The sequence below is a fragment of the Chiloscyllium plagiosum genome, unplaced genomic scaffold, assembly GCF_037043375.1.
Source record: "Chiloscyllium plagiosum isolate Xiang-an unplaced genomic scaffold, Cpla_swu_hap1 HiC_scaffold_35, whole genome shotgun sequence".
Lineage (NCBI taxonomy): Eukaryota > Metazoa > Chordata > Chondrichthyes > Orectolobiformes > Hemiscylliidae > Chiloscyllium > Chiloscyllium plagiosum.
In genome coordinates, this window is record NW_028270173.1 from 12,707,214 (window position 1) to 12,724,848 (window position 17,635).

At 46.9% G+C, this 17,635-nt stretch overlaps 1 protein-coding gene across 4 annotated transcripts in view; it reads left to right on the forward strand.

The window, feature by feature from the left end:
* The window catches only part of LOC122541552 (tenascin-X-like), a 196,120-nt gene that overhangs the window by 58,886 nt on the left and 119,599 nt on the right, over window positions 1–17,635 (forward strand). For 3 of the 4 annotated variants that reach the window (XM_087979257.1, XM_087979258.1, XM_087979259.1), the window contains exon 6: window positions 1,833–2,096. In XM_087979257.1, the coding sequence (XP_087835383.1) occupies window positions 1,833–2,096 (264 nt within the window). Of the gene's footprint in view, window positions 1–1,832; window positions 2,097–6,633; window positions 6,898–17,635 lie in introns of all 4 variants that reach the window. The other variant, XM_087979261.1, reaches the window with a different exon arrangement.

Consider the following 17,635-nt stretch of genomic DNA (forward strand, 5'->3'; position numbering starts at 1 on the left):
GACACACACTCACAGCAACACACACAGACACAAATTTACAGGCACCCCATACACACACCCACAGACACACACACATCACACTCACAAAGACACACACACAGATGCACACACATACACTCACAAACACACACACACACACAGACACAAACACACACCCAGAAACACACTCACATGCACAGACACACACTCACACACACATACTCAGACACACACACACATACACGCACACAGATACACTCATACACATAGACACAGACACACACACAGTCACACAGACACACACACAAACATACTCAAACACATTCTCACACACACACACAGACACACACAAACACACACACACATACACACATACTCAGACATACACACAGACACACACACAGATTCAAACGGTGTTGGGGAGTCAGTAACTGAGCTATGAGACAGTATGTCACTCTGTACAGTGTTGGGGAGTCAGTAACTGAGCTATGAGACAGTGTGTCACGCTGTACAGTGTTGGGGAGTCAGTAACTGGGCTGTGAGACAGTGAGTCACTCTGTACAGTGTTGGGGAGTCAGTAACTGAGCTATGAGACAGTGTGTCACTCTGTACAGTGTTGGGGAGTCAGTAACTGGGCTGTGAGACAGTGAGTCACTCTGTACAGTGTTGGGGAGTCAGTAACTGGGCTGTGAGACAGTGTGTCACTCTGTACAGTGTTGGGGAGTCAGTAACTGGGCTGTGAGACAGGGAGTCACTCTGTACAGTGTTGGGGAGTCAGTAACTGGGCTGTGAGACAGGGAGTCATTCTGTATAGTGTTGGGGAGTCAGTAACTGAGCTGTGAGACAGTGTGTCACTCTGTACAGTGTTGGGGAGTCAGTAACTGAGCTATGAGACAGTGTGTCACTCTGTACAGTGTTGGGGAGTCAGTAACTGGGCTGTGAGACAGTGAGTCACTCTGTACAGTGTTGGGGAGTCAGTAACTGGGCTGTGAGACAGGGAGTCATTCTATACAGTGTTGGGGAGTCAGTAACTGAGCTGTGAGACAGTGAGTCACTCTGTACAGTGTTGGGGAGTCAGTCACTGGGCTGTGAGACAGGGAGTCACTCTGTACAGTGTTGGGGAGTCAGTAACTGGGCTGTGAGACAGGGAGTCATTCTGTACAGTGTTGGGGAGTCAGTAACTGAGCTGTGAGACAATGTGTCACTCTGTGCAGTGTTGGGGAGTCAGTCACTGGGCTGTGAGACAGTGAGTCACTCTGTGCAGTGTTGGGGAGTCAGTAACTGGGCTGTGAGACTGTGTGTCACTCTGTACAGTGTTGGGGAGTCAGTAACTGGGCTGTGAGACAGTGAGTCACTCTGTACAGTGTTGGGGAGTCAGTAACTGGGCTGTGAGACAGGGAGTCATTCTGTACAGTGTTGGGGAGTCAGTAACTGGGCTGTGAGACAGTGAGTCACTCTGTACAGTGTTGGGGAGTCAGTAACTGGGCTGTGAGACAGTGAGTCATTCTGTACAGTGTTGGGGAGTCAGTAACTGGGCTGTGAGACAGGGAGTCATTCTGTACAGTGTTGGGGAGTCAGTAACTGGGCTGTGAGACAGTGAGTCACTCTGTACAGTGTTGGGGAGTCAGTAACTGGGCTGTGAGACAGTGAGTCACTCTGTACAGTGTTGGGGAGTCAGTAACTGGGCTGTGAGACAGTGTTGGGGAGTCAGTAACTGGGCTGTGAGACAGTGAGTCACTCTGTATTATATTTGGTGCATCAGTAACTGCAGTAACAGGCAGTGGGTCTGCTCTGTGCTATGTGGTTCCTGGATTGGTCTGTGCACTGACTGAACTCTGTTCTCCTGGCTGCAGTGATCGATGGGCCACGGAATCTCCACGTAGTCTCAGCGACCAACTCCACCATTGAGCTGGGCTGGAAGAAGCCAGAAGCCTCCATTGACCATTATCGCCTCAACTACTCGTCAGCGACTGGCAAACGCAGCCAGGTGGTAGTGCCTGCCAGTAACAGCAGCATCGTACTGACAGGGCTGGAGGCTGGCGTTGAACACACCATCTTCCTGGTGGGGGAGAAAGGTCAACACCAGAGCAAGGCCGTTGCCACCAAAGGAACAACTGGTACGTCCCCCCATCCCCGGGAAGCAAGCAAACCCTGGCCTGACTTGCATTTCCCTCGTGCCTGTTTCAACTGGCATTTGCTTTAAAAACAGCACAGTGCTCTCTTCAGGTGCATCACTGTTGTGGTCTAAGGTGGGCAGCAGCTTATGCACGCACAGCAAGATCCCACAGACAATGCATGATAATAACTCGATAATCTGATTCTTGTTGTGATGCTGCCTGAGGGATGAGAATTTGGCAGTGCACTACTGGAGAGCTCCCCTGGCCTTTTGCAGCTGAGCTTTTATATCCAATCTACAGACACACACACACACTTACGCGCGCGCACATACACACACTCACAACCTCACACAGGCACTGACACACACACATACACACACAGACACACACACTCACACAGACACAAACACAGACACACACACTCATACACACACACATGCATACACACAAACATATACACACAGACACACTCACTCACACACATATACACTCACGCACAAACACACACACAGACACACACACAGACACACTCACTCATACACACACAGACACACATACATACAGGCACACAGAGACACATACACACACAAACACACATACACACACAGAGACAGACAGATATACACACACGCAGACACACAGACACATACACATACACACAGACATGGACACACTCATTCTGTCACACAGACAGACACAAGTGCACATAGACACAGACACATGCACACACAGATTCACAGACACACACGACACACACACATAACTGAGAAGGCAGACTGAGCCTCAGTTTAATGTGCTCTCTGCTATATGGTGCCTGTGGTGGTGCTCTCTGGATTACACTGTGAGTGCGTGTGAAAGGCCAGGACATTTGGAGAATACTTGTCCATTTGAACTGGAGCTGTCTGTTTCAGTGCTGCTCTGTGTGTGTGAGAGAGAACGGGGAGCATAAGACAGAGCAATAGAGTCTCATCCATTCACATTTGAGTTTCTCACTGACTGCAATATGAATGAAGGTCAGCACCAGGTTCAATCAGTGGTGCTAGGGTCTTTGAAAGAGAGTCAAGGGCAATAGATCCTGAGCATACACATCAAGTACTCGATATTTCCTGTTGCCAAGTCAACCACTGAGTCTCAGTCACTTACTCTTCACCATGATGTTAAATATTAGTCTGACACCAGTACTGTGGAGGAAGCCAGGAGCTTCTGAACATCCCACACAACCAGGGCCAGCTTGGCTCCTGAATATATCTCAGGTCAACCCAGCAAATAACTGCATTCCTGAATGTGCACCCTGACCCATGGCATGGTACACAGCAAAACACACACCCTGACACTGCTACACCCAGACACAGGCACCCAGATAACACCCACCCACACACAATTACACCCAGACACAGCTACTCCCAGACACACACTCACCCACACACAGTTACACCCAGACACAGCTACTCTCAGATACACACTCACCCAAACACAGCTACACCCAGACACAGCTATATACAGAAACAGCTGCACCCCGACACGGCTACTCCCAGACACAGCTACACCCAGACACAGTTGCACCCAGACACAGCTGCACCCAGACACAGCTACACCCAGACACAGCTACACCCAGACACAGCTGCACCCAGACACAGCTGCACTCAGACACACCTACACCCAGACGCAGCTGCACCCAGACACAGCTGCACCCAGACACAGCTACACCCAGACACAGCTGCACCCAGACACAGCTGCACTCAGACACAGCTGCACCCAGACACAGCTGCACTCAGACACACCTACACCCAGACACAGCTGCACCCAGACACAGCTGCACTCAGACACACCTACACCCAGACACAGCTGCACTCAGACACACCTACACCCAGACACAGCTACACCCAGACACAGCTACACCCAGACACAGCTACACCCAGACACAGCTGCACCCAGACACAGCTGCACTCAGACACAGCTACACCCAGACACAGCTACACCCAGACACAGTTGCACCCAGACACAGCTGCACCCAGACACACCTGCACCCAGACACAGCTGCACCCAGACACAGCTGCACTCAGACACACCTACACCCAGACACACCTGCACCCAGACACAGCTGCACCCATTCACAGCTGCACTCAGACACAGCTGCACCCAGACACAGCTGCACCCAGACACAGCTGCACTCAGACACAGCTGCACTCAGACACAGCTGCACTCAGACACAGCTGCACCCAGACACAGCTGCACCCAGACACAGCTGCACTCAGACACAGCTGCACTCAGACACAGCTACACCCAGACACAGCTGCACCCAGACACAGCTACACCCAGACACAGCTGCACCCAGACACAGCTGCACTCAGACACAGCTACACCCAGACACAGCTACACCCAGACACAGCTGCACCCAGACACAGCTGCACTCAGACACAGCTGCACCCATTCACAGCTGCACCCAGACACAGCTGCACCCAGACACAGCTACACCCAGACACAGCTACACCCAGACACAGCTGCACCCAGACACAGCTGCACTCAGACACAGCTACACCCAGACACAGCTGCACCCAGACACAGCTACACCCAGACACAGCTGCACCCAGACACAGCTGCACTCAGACACAGCTGCACCCAGACACAGCTACACCCAGACACAGCTACACCCAGACACAGCTGCACCCAGACACAGCTACACCCAGACACAGCTGCACCCAGACACAGCTGCACCCAGACACAGCTGCACCCAGACACAGCTACACCCAGACACAGCTGCACTAAGACACAGCTACACCCAGACACAGCTACACCCAGACACAGCTGCACCCAGACACAGCTGCACTCAGACACACCTACACCCAGACACAGCTGCACCCAGACACAGCTGCAGCCGGACACAGTTGCACCCAGACACAGCTGCACTCAGACACACCTACACCCAGACACAGCTGCACCCAGACACAGCTGCACCCAGACACACCTACACCCAGACACAGCTGCACCCAGACACAGCTGCACTCAGACACAGCTACACCCAGACACAGCTGCACCCAGACACAGCTACACCCAGACACAGCTACACCGAGATACAGCTGCACCCAGACACAGCTACACCCAGACACAGTTGCACCCAGACACAGCTGCACCCAGACACAGCTACACCCAGACACAGCTGCACCCAGACACAGCTGCACCCAGACACAGCTACACCCAGACACAGCTGCACCCAGACACAGCTACACTCAGACACAGCTACACCCAGACACAGCTACACCCAGACACAGCTGCACTCAGACACAGCTGCACCCAGACACAGCTACACCCAAACACAGTTGCACCCAGACACAGCTGCACCCAGACACAGCTACACCCAGACACAGCTACACCCAAACACAGTTGCACCCAGACACAGCTGCACCCAGACACAACTGCACCCAGACACAGCTACACCCAAACACAGTTGCACCCAGACACAGCTGCACCCAGACACAGCTACACCCAGACACAGCTACACCCAGACACAGTTGCACCCAGACACAGCTGCACCCAGACACAGCTACACCCAGACACAGCTGCACCCAGACACAGCTGCACCCAGACACAGCTACACCCAGACACAGCTACACCCAGACACAGCTGCAGCCAGACACAGTTGCACCCAGACACAGCTGCACCCAGACACAGCTGCACCCAGACACAGCTGCACCCAGACACACCTACACCCAGACACAGCTACACCCAGACACAGCTACACCCAGACACAGTTGCACCCAGACTCAGCTGCACCCAGACACAGCTACACCCAGACACAGCTACACCCAGACACAGCTGCAGCCGGACACAGCTACACCCAGCCACAGCTACACCCAGGCACAGCTACACCCAGACACAGCTGCACCCAGGCACAGCTACACCCAGCCACAGCTACACCCAAACACCCACACCCAGGCACAGCTACACCCAGGCACAGCTACACCCAGGCACAGCTACACCCAGGCACAGCTACACTCAGGTACAGCTACACCCCGGCACAGCTATGCCCATACACACACACATATTCTGTGTCAAGTTGAACTGAAATGCCAGCCACTCAGCCTGCCCCACATTACTAACCGGCCACATTTGTAAAAACACATACAGAGTCATTGCACAGCATTAACTAGCACTGATGGAAAAGCTTTAACATCACAGGTTTCTGGTCAGACAGTGACTCCAAACCACTTGAGAATCCAGTAAGACATGGTCAAAAAGATACATTTAGAGAGAATCTCAAGAGAGGAGAGAGAAACAGAGAGTTTTCGAGAGAAAATTCCAGATCTTGGGGCTGAGGTAGCTGAAGACATGGAGGTCAATAGGGGAGTGATTAACATAGGGGATGAGTAAGAGGCTGGAATGGGAACAGGACAGCTGGTTGGGAAGAGGGCCCAGGCAGTGGGGAAAACAGGACTGAGACCATCGAGGGATCTGAATCCGATGGTCGAGCTTTCAGCTGATGGTGGACTGGGAGATCCTGTGGATCAACAGAGTCTATTTCTCTGCTCGCTTCCTGCAGTGATTGACAGTCCCAGGAACCTGCGTGTTGTCACGGTGACAGACTCCAGCATCAAGCTGCAGTGGGAGAAATCTGTTGCTAGTGATGGCCATTACCACATTGTGTACAGCTCAGAGGGAAGGAAGCGTGGAGAGCTGAGGGTGCCGGGGAAGAGCAGCACAGCTACCTTGGTACAGCTGGAGGGTGGCACCAAGTACACAATCTCCTTGGTGGGTGAGCAGGGAACAATGAGGAGCAAGCCGGTGATCACCAAAGCGACCACTGGTAAGTGGGATATAAGAACATTAAGGGCATCAACAAATAGTTTACCCTTAGCCAGAGCAGTAAGCCATGGCATCACAGCTTAGAAAGAGACTGAGGAACAAAGTTATGGAATCAACAAATTAAAGGTAGGCCTTTCAAGCAATTCTCCACACATAATCTCGGAGAAAATAGGCTTGCTCATCATCCAAACACTACTGAGGCTGGAGATGGATTCAAAATCTAATGACTGAGATTTGTTACAAAGAAATGACTCATTCTATTTTGGCACTTCAGCACAGATTCCATTTCCATCTTTCCTCATTCGTTCCATTCTGTGTTTCCGCGTTCATTCTGCTCGCGTTTCCCATTATTAATTTCATTCTCATTTTCCATTTGCCACCCCTTTCCCACATTCAGTCACTCACTTCTTTTTGGTATTCCATTCCATTCTCTTCATTTCCCTGTTCCGTCATTTTATCCCATTCTTCTGTTTCAACATTCAATCCATTCCCATCTTTTTTCACGTTCAAATAATCACAGGAAGCCACAGCAGAAACAGGCCATTCAGCCCATAGAGTCTACTTTCCCATTCAATGAGATCATGGCAGATCTGATCATCGCTGCTGAAAATGTGTTGCTGGAAAAGCGCAGCAGGTCAGGCAGCATCCAGGGAACAGGAGAATCGACGTTTCGGGCATAAGCCCTTCTGCAGGCTTATGCCCGAAACGTCGATTCTCCTGTTCCCTGGATGCTGCCTGACCTGCTGCGCTTTTCCAGCAACACATTTTCAGCTCTGATCTCCAGCATCTGCAGACCTCACTTTCTCCTCTCAGATCTGATAATCCTCAACTCTACCTCACTGTCTTTTCCCCATAACCCTTAAGTCCCTTACTAATTAAAATCTGTCTAGCACAGCCTTGAATATACCTATCGACCAAACCTCGATGGCCTTCTGCAGTAAATGCCACAGACTCTCCACCCTTAAATTACTGCTCCAGATGTGACATGCCTAGCACCTTGTACAGTTTCATTAAGTTCCCTATTCCAATAGTCCAACCCCCTTGAAATAAGGGCCACTATTCAATTGGCCCGTCCAATGTGTGCTAGCTTTCTGTGTTTCATGCACAAGTCCCCCCATGTCCCTTTGTGTTGCAGCTTTCTGCAGCTTTTCTCCATTTAAATACTATTGTTCTCCCTTTCAAAATGAACAATTCCACATTTTCCAACATTATATTCCATTTCCCAACTTTTGTGCCCACTTACGTAACATATTAGTGTCTCTCTGTAAACTGTTGGTATCCCTTCACAACTGTTTCGACCTAATTTATGTCATCTGCAAATTGCTTCCTTCCTCCATATTGTAAATAGCTGCAGTCTCAGCAGTAATCCCTGTGGAACCCCACTGGCTCCAGGTTGCCAACCTGAGAAAGAACTCCTTTACTCCCATTCCTTGTTGTCCTACCCATTAGGCAACTGTCCATCCAAACCAACGTACTGCCTCCAACACCATGAATCTTATCTTATGACAACTTTTTGAGAACTACCTTGTCAAACACCTTCTGGGAGGCCAAATACAACACATCTTGAAAAACCTGAAGAAATTAATCAGATATGATTCACCTTTTCTGAAGCCGTGCTGAATCTGCTTGATCAGATTATGATTTTACAAATATGCTGCTATTACTTCCTGAATAATTGATGCCAACATTTCGCCAACAATCGATGTTAGGCTCATCGGCCTATAGTTACTTGCTTTTGGCTTCCCTCCCTTTCTGAAAAGGGGTGTCACATTGGGAGGTTTCTAATCCCTGGACACTGCTACAGAATCCAATCCTTTCCCATTCTACCTCTTTCATTCAATTCCATTCTTCCCTCCCATCCATTGCATTCCTATCTTCCCACAGTCTTCCTATTCCCAGCTATCCTCATTCATTCCATTCCCATCTTACACAATTACTTACGTTTCACTGTCCAAGATTCATTCCACTTATATAGCTTCATATTAATCCATTCCTATTGTTCCCTTATCATTCCATTCCCATCTTTCTTCATTTGTCTCTGTTCCACATTTCACTGCATTCACATCACAAATTCCAATTCTTTTTCTAACTATTCATCTGGCACCTATGTTCATTATTAACCCATTCCCATTTTGCATCATTCACACCGTTGTCACCTTCCAATGTTTAAAGTAGTCTCAGATTCAGCATTGATTGCCTTCCTGTGTTTCCTCATTCATTCCATTTCCAGGTTCCCTCATTTATCCACATCTCACCTGTCCTCAGTCATTCAACTTACAACTTCCATTGCTTATTCCATACCCATATTCCACCATTTCTCCCAATTCCATCTGTCCTCATTCATTCTATTCCCAGTTAACATCAGTCATTCCATTCCTAATTCCCATTATTTAATCCATTCTCTTTTATTGTCATTCATTCCTGCCCCACTTTATACCATTCATTCCATTCCCATTTAGTATCCATCATTCCATTCCCATATAACATCATTTATCCCATTCCCATTTTCCATTATTCATTCTATTCCAACTCAACATCATCCATTCCATTCCTGGTTAACACCATTCAGTCTATTTCTACTTTCCCATTTTCATTTCATTCCCATTTATTATTAAACATTCCATTAATTCATTCATTCTATTCTCATTTTCCATGATTCATCTAATTCCCATTTTCCTTTATTCATTCCATTTCCTTTTAATATCAATCATTCCAATTTGACATTTTTCCCTTTATTCCCATTAAACATCACTCATTCCATTCCACCACCATTCCACTCATTCACATTAAGAACCAGCATTCCAATCCCATTTATTGTCATTCATTTCATGACCATTTTCCACTATTTCTTCCACTCCCATTTAATATCCATCATTCCATTTCCATTTAACATCTTTCAGTCCATTCCCCATTTCCATCATGCATTCCATTTCCATTTAACATCCGTATTCCATTCCCATTAGTTATCATTCATCCTTGTTTAAGATCACTCACTTCCACTTTCAGTCACTCACTGCATTTGCATTTGACATCGCCATTAGAATCCCACTTTCTGATATTCACTCCATTCCCATTTCACACCATTCATTTCATTCCCACCCTCTGTTATCACTTCATTCCCATTTAATATCATTTGTTAAATTCTTACTTTCCAACATTCATTCCGTTTAACATCATTCTATTCCACTTATCATCATTCATTCCATTCCCATTTAAGATCAGGCAGTTCATTCCCACTTTCCTGTTTTTATTCCATTCCCATTTTCCATCATTCATTCTACTCCCATTTAATATTCTTCATTCCATTCCCATTTTCCATCATTCATTCCATTCCCACTTTCTGTCATTCATTTTATTCCAGCTAACATCATTCATTCCAATCCTAATTAACATCATTCATTCCATTCCCACTCTCCATTCATTCCATTCCCATCTTCCATCATTTATTCTATTCCCATTAACCGTCATTCATTCCATTCCCAGTTTCCCTCCTGGATTTTAGTCCATCTTTCTCCTCATTTATTTAATTCCCTTTTTCCATCATTCATTCAATTCCTATGTTTTCTATTCATTCCCTTTTCACATTTCCTGTATTGATTCGATTCTGCTATTACCTCACCCTGGATTCCCATATTCTATATTTTAATTCCATCCTCATTCCCATTTAACATCATTCAATGCATTTCCATATCCCAACATTCATTCAATCTTACTTTCCATCCTTTATTCCATGGCCACATAATATCCATCATTTACATCCCCATTTTCAGTCATACAATCCATTCCCACTAACATCATTCATCAATTCTCACTTTCCATCATCCTTTCCACTCCCACTAACATCATTCAATCCTGTCCCATTTTCCTTTATTCATTCCATTTCCATCTTCCATCATTCATTCCAAACCCATTTAACATCATTCGATTGAGTCCTCCTGTTCATGACTTATTCCAATCGCATTTTCCATCATTTATTCAATTCCAATTTCTCATCATTCATACCATTCCCAAATTCCCTCATGGATTGCATTCTCCCTTTTTCTTCATTCATTTAATTCCCATTTTCCGTTGTTCATTCCATTCCCATATTTCCCTTTTCATCCCATTGTCACAAACCAGCATTAATTCACTTATGGTATTACCTTATTCATCTATTCCCATAGTCTGTCGTTCACTCCGCCCTCATTCCATAACCCATTCCATTTCCGTTTATCCTCATTCATTCCATTCCTGACTTATTCTATCCCATGTTCTGCCATTTATTCAATTCCCATTTTGCCTTGAACTTTCCACTCTCTTTGATTATTCGTTTAATGCTCTGTTTCATCTTTCATTCCAACCCGATTGGTTTTGATCTTCCATGTGATGTGAGTGTCCTGCTGCCTTTATGAATGTGGGAGTGAACTGTCTCTTTCAACCACTATGGCTGGTGCACATGCAGTACTGTACTATGAGTCTGACCCGGCAATGTTGAAGGAATGGGAATATCATTCCAAATCAGGCTGATGTGTGACTTGGAGGCAGTAGTGTTCCTGTGTGATTGTCCTGTGCGGGTGGGGATCTTGGGTTTGGAAGGAGCTTGGGAGAGTTGTTGCATGCACCTTGTAGACGGTACACGCTAGTGCCATATTTAATTGTTTTTGGTTGCTGTGTTCATTGTTTTCGCTGTCCCTATGTTGCGCTGTAACTGGCTCTCTCCTTATCTAAAGGATTCTGTTGTGGGAATTTCCTCCCCTCTAAGCCACACCATGGTCTACTGCCAGGAAATTGGAAATCACCTACAACAAACCTGGTTTCTCAGTTGTCATCTGGATGAGACTGGGTTCAGTGAGGAGTTACCATTTATTTCGATAGGCTGTGTCAGTGAACGGAAGCCTTTGGTTGAGGTGATACTAGTGTGCTGCACTGACAGAGACACCAGCCTTCAACTGAGAGGTTAGAGTGAGGACTAGATTTCCCTGTCTCATTGCTCCGTGTAGATATGGAAAGATCAGTGGGCATTATTTGTAGTGCAGGTGATCCTGGAACACCTTTGCTCAGAACATCCCTCTCCCATAGTCCCTTTCATGACCAAGAACAATGACAGCAATGGGAGGTTACTGAGATAGAGGGAGGATTAAATAATTCAAAGGCCCAGAATTATACTGTCGGCACTTGGGTTCAAATCCCACCTCAAAGCTGATGGAATTCCATCAATAAATCTGGATCATAACAGTTGCCCTTAGTAAGAGTGACTGTTGATTATAGTCAAAACCCCTCTGGCTCACTAAATACGCCCTTACCTGGTGTAACTCGAGTCCCACATGTGGCTCTCAACAGCCCTCTGAAATGGCCGAGCAAACTACTCTAGTCACACGACAGTTAGGGATGGGGAGCAAATGCTGGCCCCACCATGAACATCCAGATGAACAGCTGAATAAAGTAAAAAGGGCCATGGAGAGACTTGTACATGAGGATGAGGATTTCACATTGACATCCTCACTGGGAAAATCAGAAATACAGTAATTCAGTGTGTTGTCTCCTTGGAATTGATGCAAATCTGAATAAATGGGCTCGAAGCACCACAGGAGTAGAAAGTAGCTCTCTCTGTGTGAAGGTGTTTGAAATCAGCAAATCTGCACAAATGCAAGTCTGTCTCCTCACAGATCTCGCCCACTGCTTTCAATTTTTCTGTACTTTGACTTCTGGCTTGCACTTTACTATGTGGGTCTTGTTGTTTCAATTCACTGAGCGAGCGGAGGGAAGTGAAAGAGGAACTTGTATATTGGCCTTCCCAGTTTTTGCTGCTCTCTTGTGACCTGCGTTGCTTTAATGCCATTCCAATGGATGTAGGATTCTACCATCAGAGCTATCCATCTCACAGAGAAGAAAGAGCCCTCTGTCCACCGTGGCTATTAGTTCCAAATACTCCACGTTCCAGACCACTTTCTGCTGTCTGGATCTTGGCACGAGCCACAGATATTTGAAGCATGCTTGCGGAGTCTGGAATATGCTTCCGAATTCCCTGTATATGCTGACCTTTGGTGACGGTCCACCCTGGAGATCTATCTTGTCATGTCCCCTTTGGCAGTCTGATAGAGACCATTTAAATCTGGGCATCTCTCCACCCCAATGCATGTTTCCATTCGTGTCATTCACAAGAGGATAGGTTTTTTTGCATCTTCCAGGACTTTCCATAGCGTGTTAATGACTGTTGGAATTTGGGAAACACAGCAACTAATCTGCACACGGCAAGGTGACTTACCCCACAACATGACATTGGCAGGACAGGCTGGTTCAGTGATGGTGGTTGGTGGTGGCTAGCCAATCAGTTACATCCACCCTAGAGAGGCAACAGGGCTTTAAGGTTTAACACCTCATCTAAACACAGCACTGCTGGCAGTGCAGCCTTAGCTCCTTACTGCACAGGAGATCAGCATGGCACATCTCCAGTGGGACTCAGATCTAGAGCCGAGATTATCACCAATGGAGCCGTGGCTGATTTAGATCCAAAAGCTTTCGCCATTCAAATATTTTCTGAATTGACCATAGAGTGTGTTTGACTTCTTTCTTTGTTTAATTTGCTTCACTGTTTGAAATGCATGCTGTTGTGACAATGCAGAATCAGGTCTTTAATGAGAGAACAGACCTGTATGTGCTCAGGTCAATCACCCTTCACTGTCCAGTATACGTGCAGCACTCAGTGACTCACTCACAACCCAGATACTGCCATGGGGTAACTCGAACCTTGACCTTAACCCTAAAGCTTCCTTTCAGCTCAACATGCCATTTCTGTTACCATTAAATAACGGCTCATCAAAGTGACATCAGAAACACAACATGCATCTGAAAGATGTACTTAGCAATCCTTCTCAACCTCTTCTAAATTTCTATAATGGCCCGTTTAAACTGTGTGATAAATTGACCTTGCAAAATATTCCATTTCATTCTGATAAATACAGTGGACACCAGGTTAACTCTTACAGGCCATCATAACCACAGCTGAGTAATTTCCATTCATTCTCTTCTTTGTGAAAACATCTCATAACTTCAGACTCCTTACACAATGCACACCATATCCAGCAGTCAGATATTTTAGCCCATTGTGTGCTAGTTCCAGAGAAAGCCTGGTCATAAGCTACACAGATGATGTGAACTTTCATTCCCATGGGATGGAGTCAGCCCAAGCAATGGTTAATCCTATGCACACACATTCTAATCTCCAGGAGGAGGAGGAGGTGTTTTCAATAAGTAAGCAGGTGGGGAGGGCAGTTTTGATTATTTTTAATGTTTATATGTGGGATGTGCCAGCATTTATCATGTATCCTGAACTGCTCCAGAGAAGGTGGTAACAAGTCATCACCTTTGGTCACTGATGTCCATGAGGGGTCAGGACAATCACAGCGCTGATCCAACTGTGTGACGCACTAGGTAATCTCAGTGCGTAGTTTACAGGCGACCAGATTGCTGTGGGACTGAAGGCCCAGAGATGGTGGGGATTTCCTTCCCTACAGAAGGGTGAACCAGATATGTGAGTTATTTCCAACCATCCACAATGGTTACATGGCTGTCTTTAGCTTTTTATTCCAGAGTTTTATTCAATTTGAATGACCATTCCTGGAGTTGAGCCTATGTTCCCAGAATGTGAGCCTGGAGTCCTGGATGACTCGTCCAGTGCCATTATTGTTATGTTATCTCTTCCCTCACCCCCTCTCCCAATCCTGTCCTCCCCACCCCAGGTTATTGGGGTTTGTGTGAAACAAGGTGAATAAGGGACAGACACTATTACACTACTCAGCTCAGGACTGGAATCTCCCTTCCGTGACCTTGTCCTTTCATCCATTGGCCAATACCATCTCAGCCAAGCTAACCACCAGTATGTTGCAGTAAAGTCTTCTTGTTAGTCAAACAGAATACCTCAATCAGACCGCTCTTGCTTCAACATGTCAGTTACACGATTTTAATCCCCACTGGGTGCTTAGACATCTGTCAGTTGGCAGCAGGTCCTGGAAGTAGATGTGAGAAGCAGAATCAAGCCTTGTTCCTCTTGCGATATTGGGCCCACACTCTCTAAGAGGTGGACAAAAAGCCTGTTATAGAGGGCCCACCAATACAGAGAGGTTGCTTTATGCAGATGCTGACAGCAAGGCAGCCAAAAGCAGCAGATATTCTACCTGAGGTCACAGAATGCTGGACAGTGTTACAGTGAGAGGTGTGTGACACAAGCTGTAAAATAACATGCTTTGAATTCCTCAAATTTCTGTCCCTGTCTGAAACAAAATTGATAGCAGGTTATAGTGTTCGAGTGAAAGTTATATTACAGAGACTGGGTCGTAGTGAAGATTGTGTTTCAGAGGGTGTAGTACAGTGAATATTGTGTTACAGAGCGAGCAGTACAGTGAAAATTGTTTTATAGAGTCTGGTACAGTGAAGACTGTGTTGCAGAGAGTGTACAACAGTGAATGTTGTGTTACAGAAAGCATGTTACTGAAGGTTATATTACAAAGAGTTTATTACATGAAGTTTGTGTTGTAGAGTGTGCTATGATGAAGATTACAGTAGAGAATGTCACGGTGACATTGTTTTATAGAGTTTGTGCAACACGCAGGTTGTGCTGTAGAGAGGGTAGGAGAGCAAAGATTGTGTCAGATAGTGGTGCAGTGAAACTTGTATTAGAGAATGTGCTAAAGTGAAGATTGTGGTATAGACTCATACAGTGAAGTGTGTATCATAGAGAGAGTGGTATAGTGAAGATTAAGTACAGAGATAGCGCAGTGAAGATCTCATGACAGAGAGTATCGCAATGAAGATTGTTATAGAGATTGTGTAACATGAACATGGTGTAATCAAGACAATATGTTACATCTAAAAGATGGGCTGCAGGGTGTTTGAATACAGACTGGTGATAAGTGACTTAATTAAACTTTGAAAAGCACTGATCATGGAGAACCTTAGAGGTGCAGAGTCTCTGATAAAAAGCAGAGGCTAAATATGAATTGGTTGTCGATTTCAGTGTTAAGCAGGGAAGCTCTCAGTGTGTCTCAGGGATGATTGCTGACCATTCCATTGTCTGTTTCTCTCTCCAGGTTGTTCACACCTAATTCCAAGGAACTGTTGACTTTGATTCATTTCCCTGCCTTTTTCCTTCAGCAGCTCTGAGGAATGAACCGTCGGACGTTGGGCACGTTCAGGCAGTCACTCTCTTCCTTCCAGTTCTGCTTATGAGACAGTCCAGGAGTCATCACAATTTCCATTTTGTTTTCCCACAGCAATTCCATCCTTCTGTTTCTCCTCCTCCTTTTCATTTCTACAGTTTGATATCCTGGATGTTGTCATTTTCTCTGGACTTTATCAACCTTTTTAAAATTATTTTGAGAGATGTGCTTGGTAGTCAGTATTTTTGTTCACTTGGGACCCCATCTCAGCTCCTGCCTTTTTCATCGAATCAGTCAGTGAAGTCTGGATGTGCCGGATGGGAGTGGGACAATATTCCATGAGGGGAGGGTGTGTCTTGTTTAAAATCAGCAGGATGACAGCTGTGTTACAATGAGGGAAGAAAGAGGAATGTATTTCAGCTTTGTTCCACTTCCAGGAACTCCCCAGCCTCCTGTGGAATGGACAAAGCTGTTTCTGTGTAACGGGCTTGTTTTGAAGGTGACGCACAGTGAGGACAGATAGACCCTCGATGGGAAGTGACCCCTTAATATAAACCCCATCACACCAGCTCAATGGGACAGTGAGTCTGTTCGAGATAGTCAGAGGCCAAAGGGTCGCAGAGATCGGTGGGTCGCAGAGATCGGTGGGTCACAGAGATCGGTGGGTCACAGAGATCGGTGGGTCACAGAGATCGGTGGGTCACAGAGCTCGGTGGATCACACAGATCAGTGGGTCACAGTGATCAGTGGGAGACAGAGATCAGTGGGTCACAGAGATCAGTGGGAGACAGTGATCAGTGTGAGACAGTGATCGGTGCGTCACAGTGATCGGTGGGTCACAGAGCTCGGTGGGTCACAGAGATCGGTGGGTCACAGAGATCGGTGGGTCACAGAGATCAGTGGATCACAGTGATCGGTGGGTCACAGTGATCGGTGGGTCACAGAGATCAGTGGGAGACAGTGATCAGTGTGAGACAGAGATCGGTGGGTCACAGAGATCGGTGGGTCACAGAGATCGGTGGGTCACAGTGATCAGTGGGAGACAGTGATCGGTGGGTCACAGTGATCGGTGGGCCACAGTGATCGGTGGGTCACAGTGATCAGTGGGTCACAGTGATCAGTGGGTTACAGATATCAATGGGTCACAGAGATCAGTGGGAGACAGTGATCAGTGGGAGACAGAAATCGGTGGGTCACAGAGATCAGTGGGTCACAGTGATCAGTGGGTCACAGAGATCAGTGGGAGACAGTGATCAGTGGGAGACAGTGATCAGTGGGAGACAGTGATCAGTGGGAGACAGAGATCGGTGGGTCACAGAGATCGGTGGGTCACAGAGATCGATGGGTCACAGTGATCGGTGGGTCACAGAGATCAGTGGGAGACAGTGATCAGTGGGAGACAGAGATCAGTGGGAGACAGAGATCGGTGGGTCACAGTGATCAGTGGGTCACAGAGATCAGTGGGTCACAGAGATCAGTGGGTCACAGAGATTGGTGGGTCACAGTGATCGGTGGGTCACAGTGATCGATGGGTCACAGAGATCAGTGGGAGACAGAGATCAGTGGGAGACAGAGATCGGTGGGAGACAGAGATCGGTGGGAGAC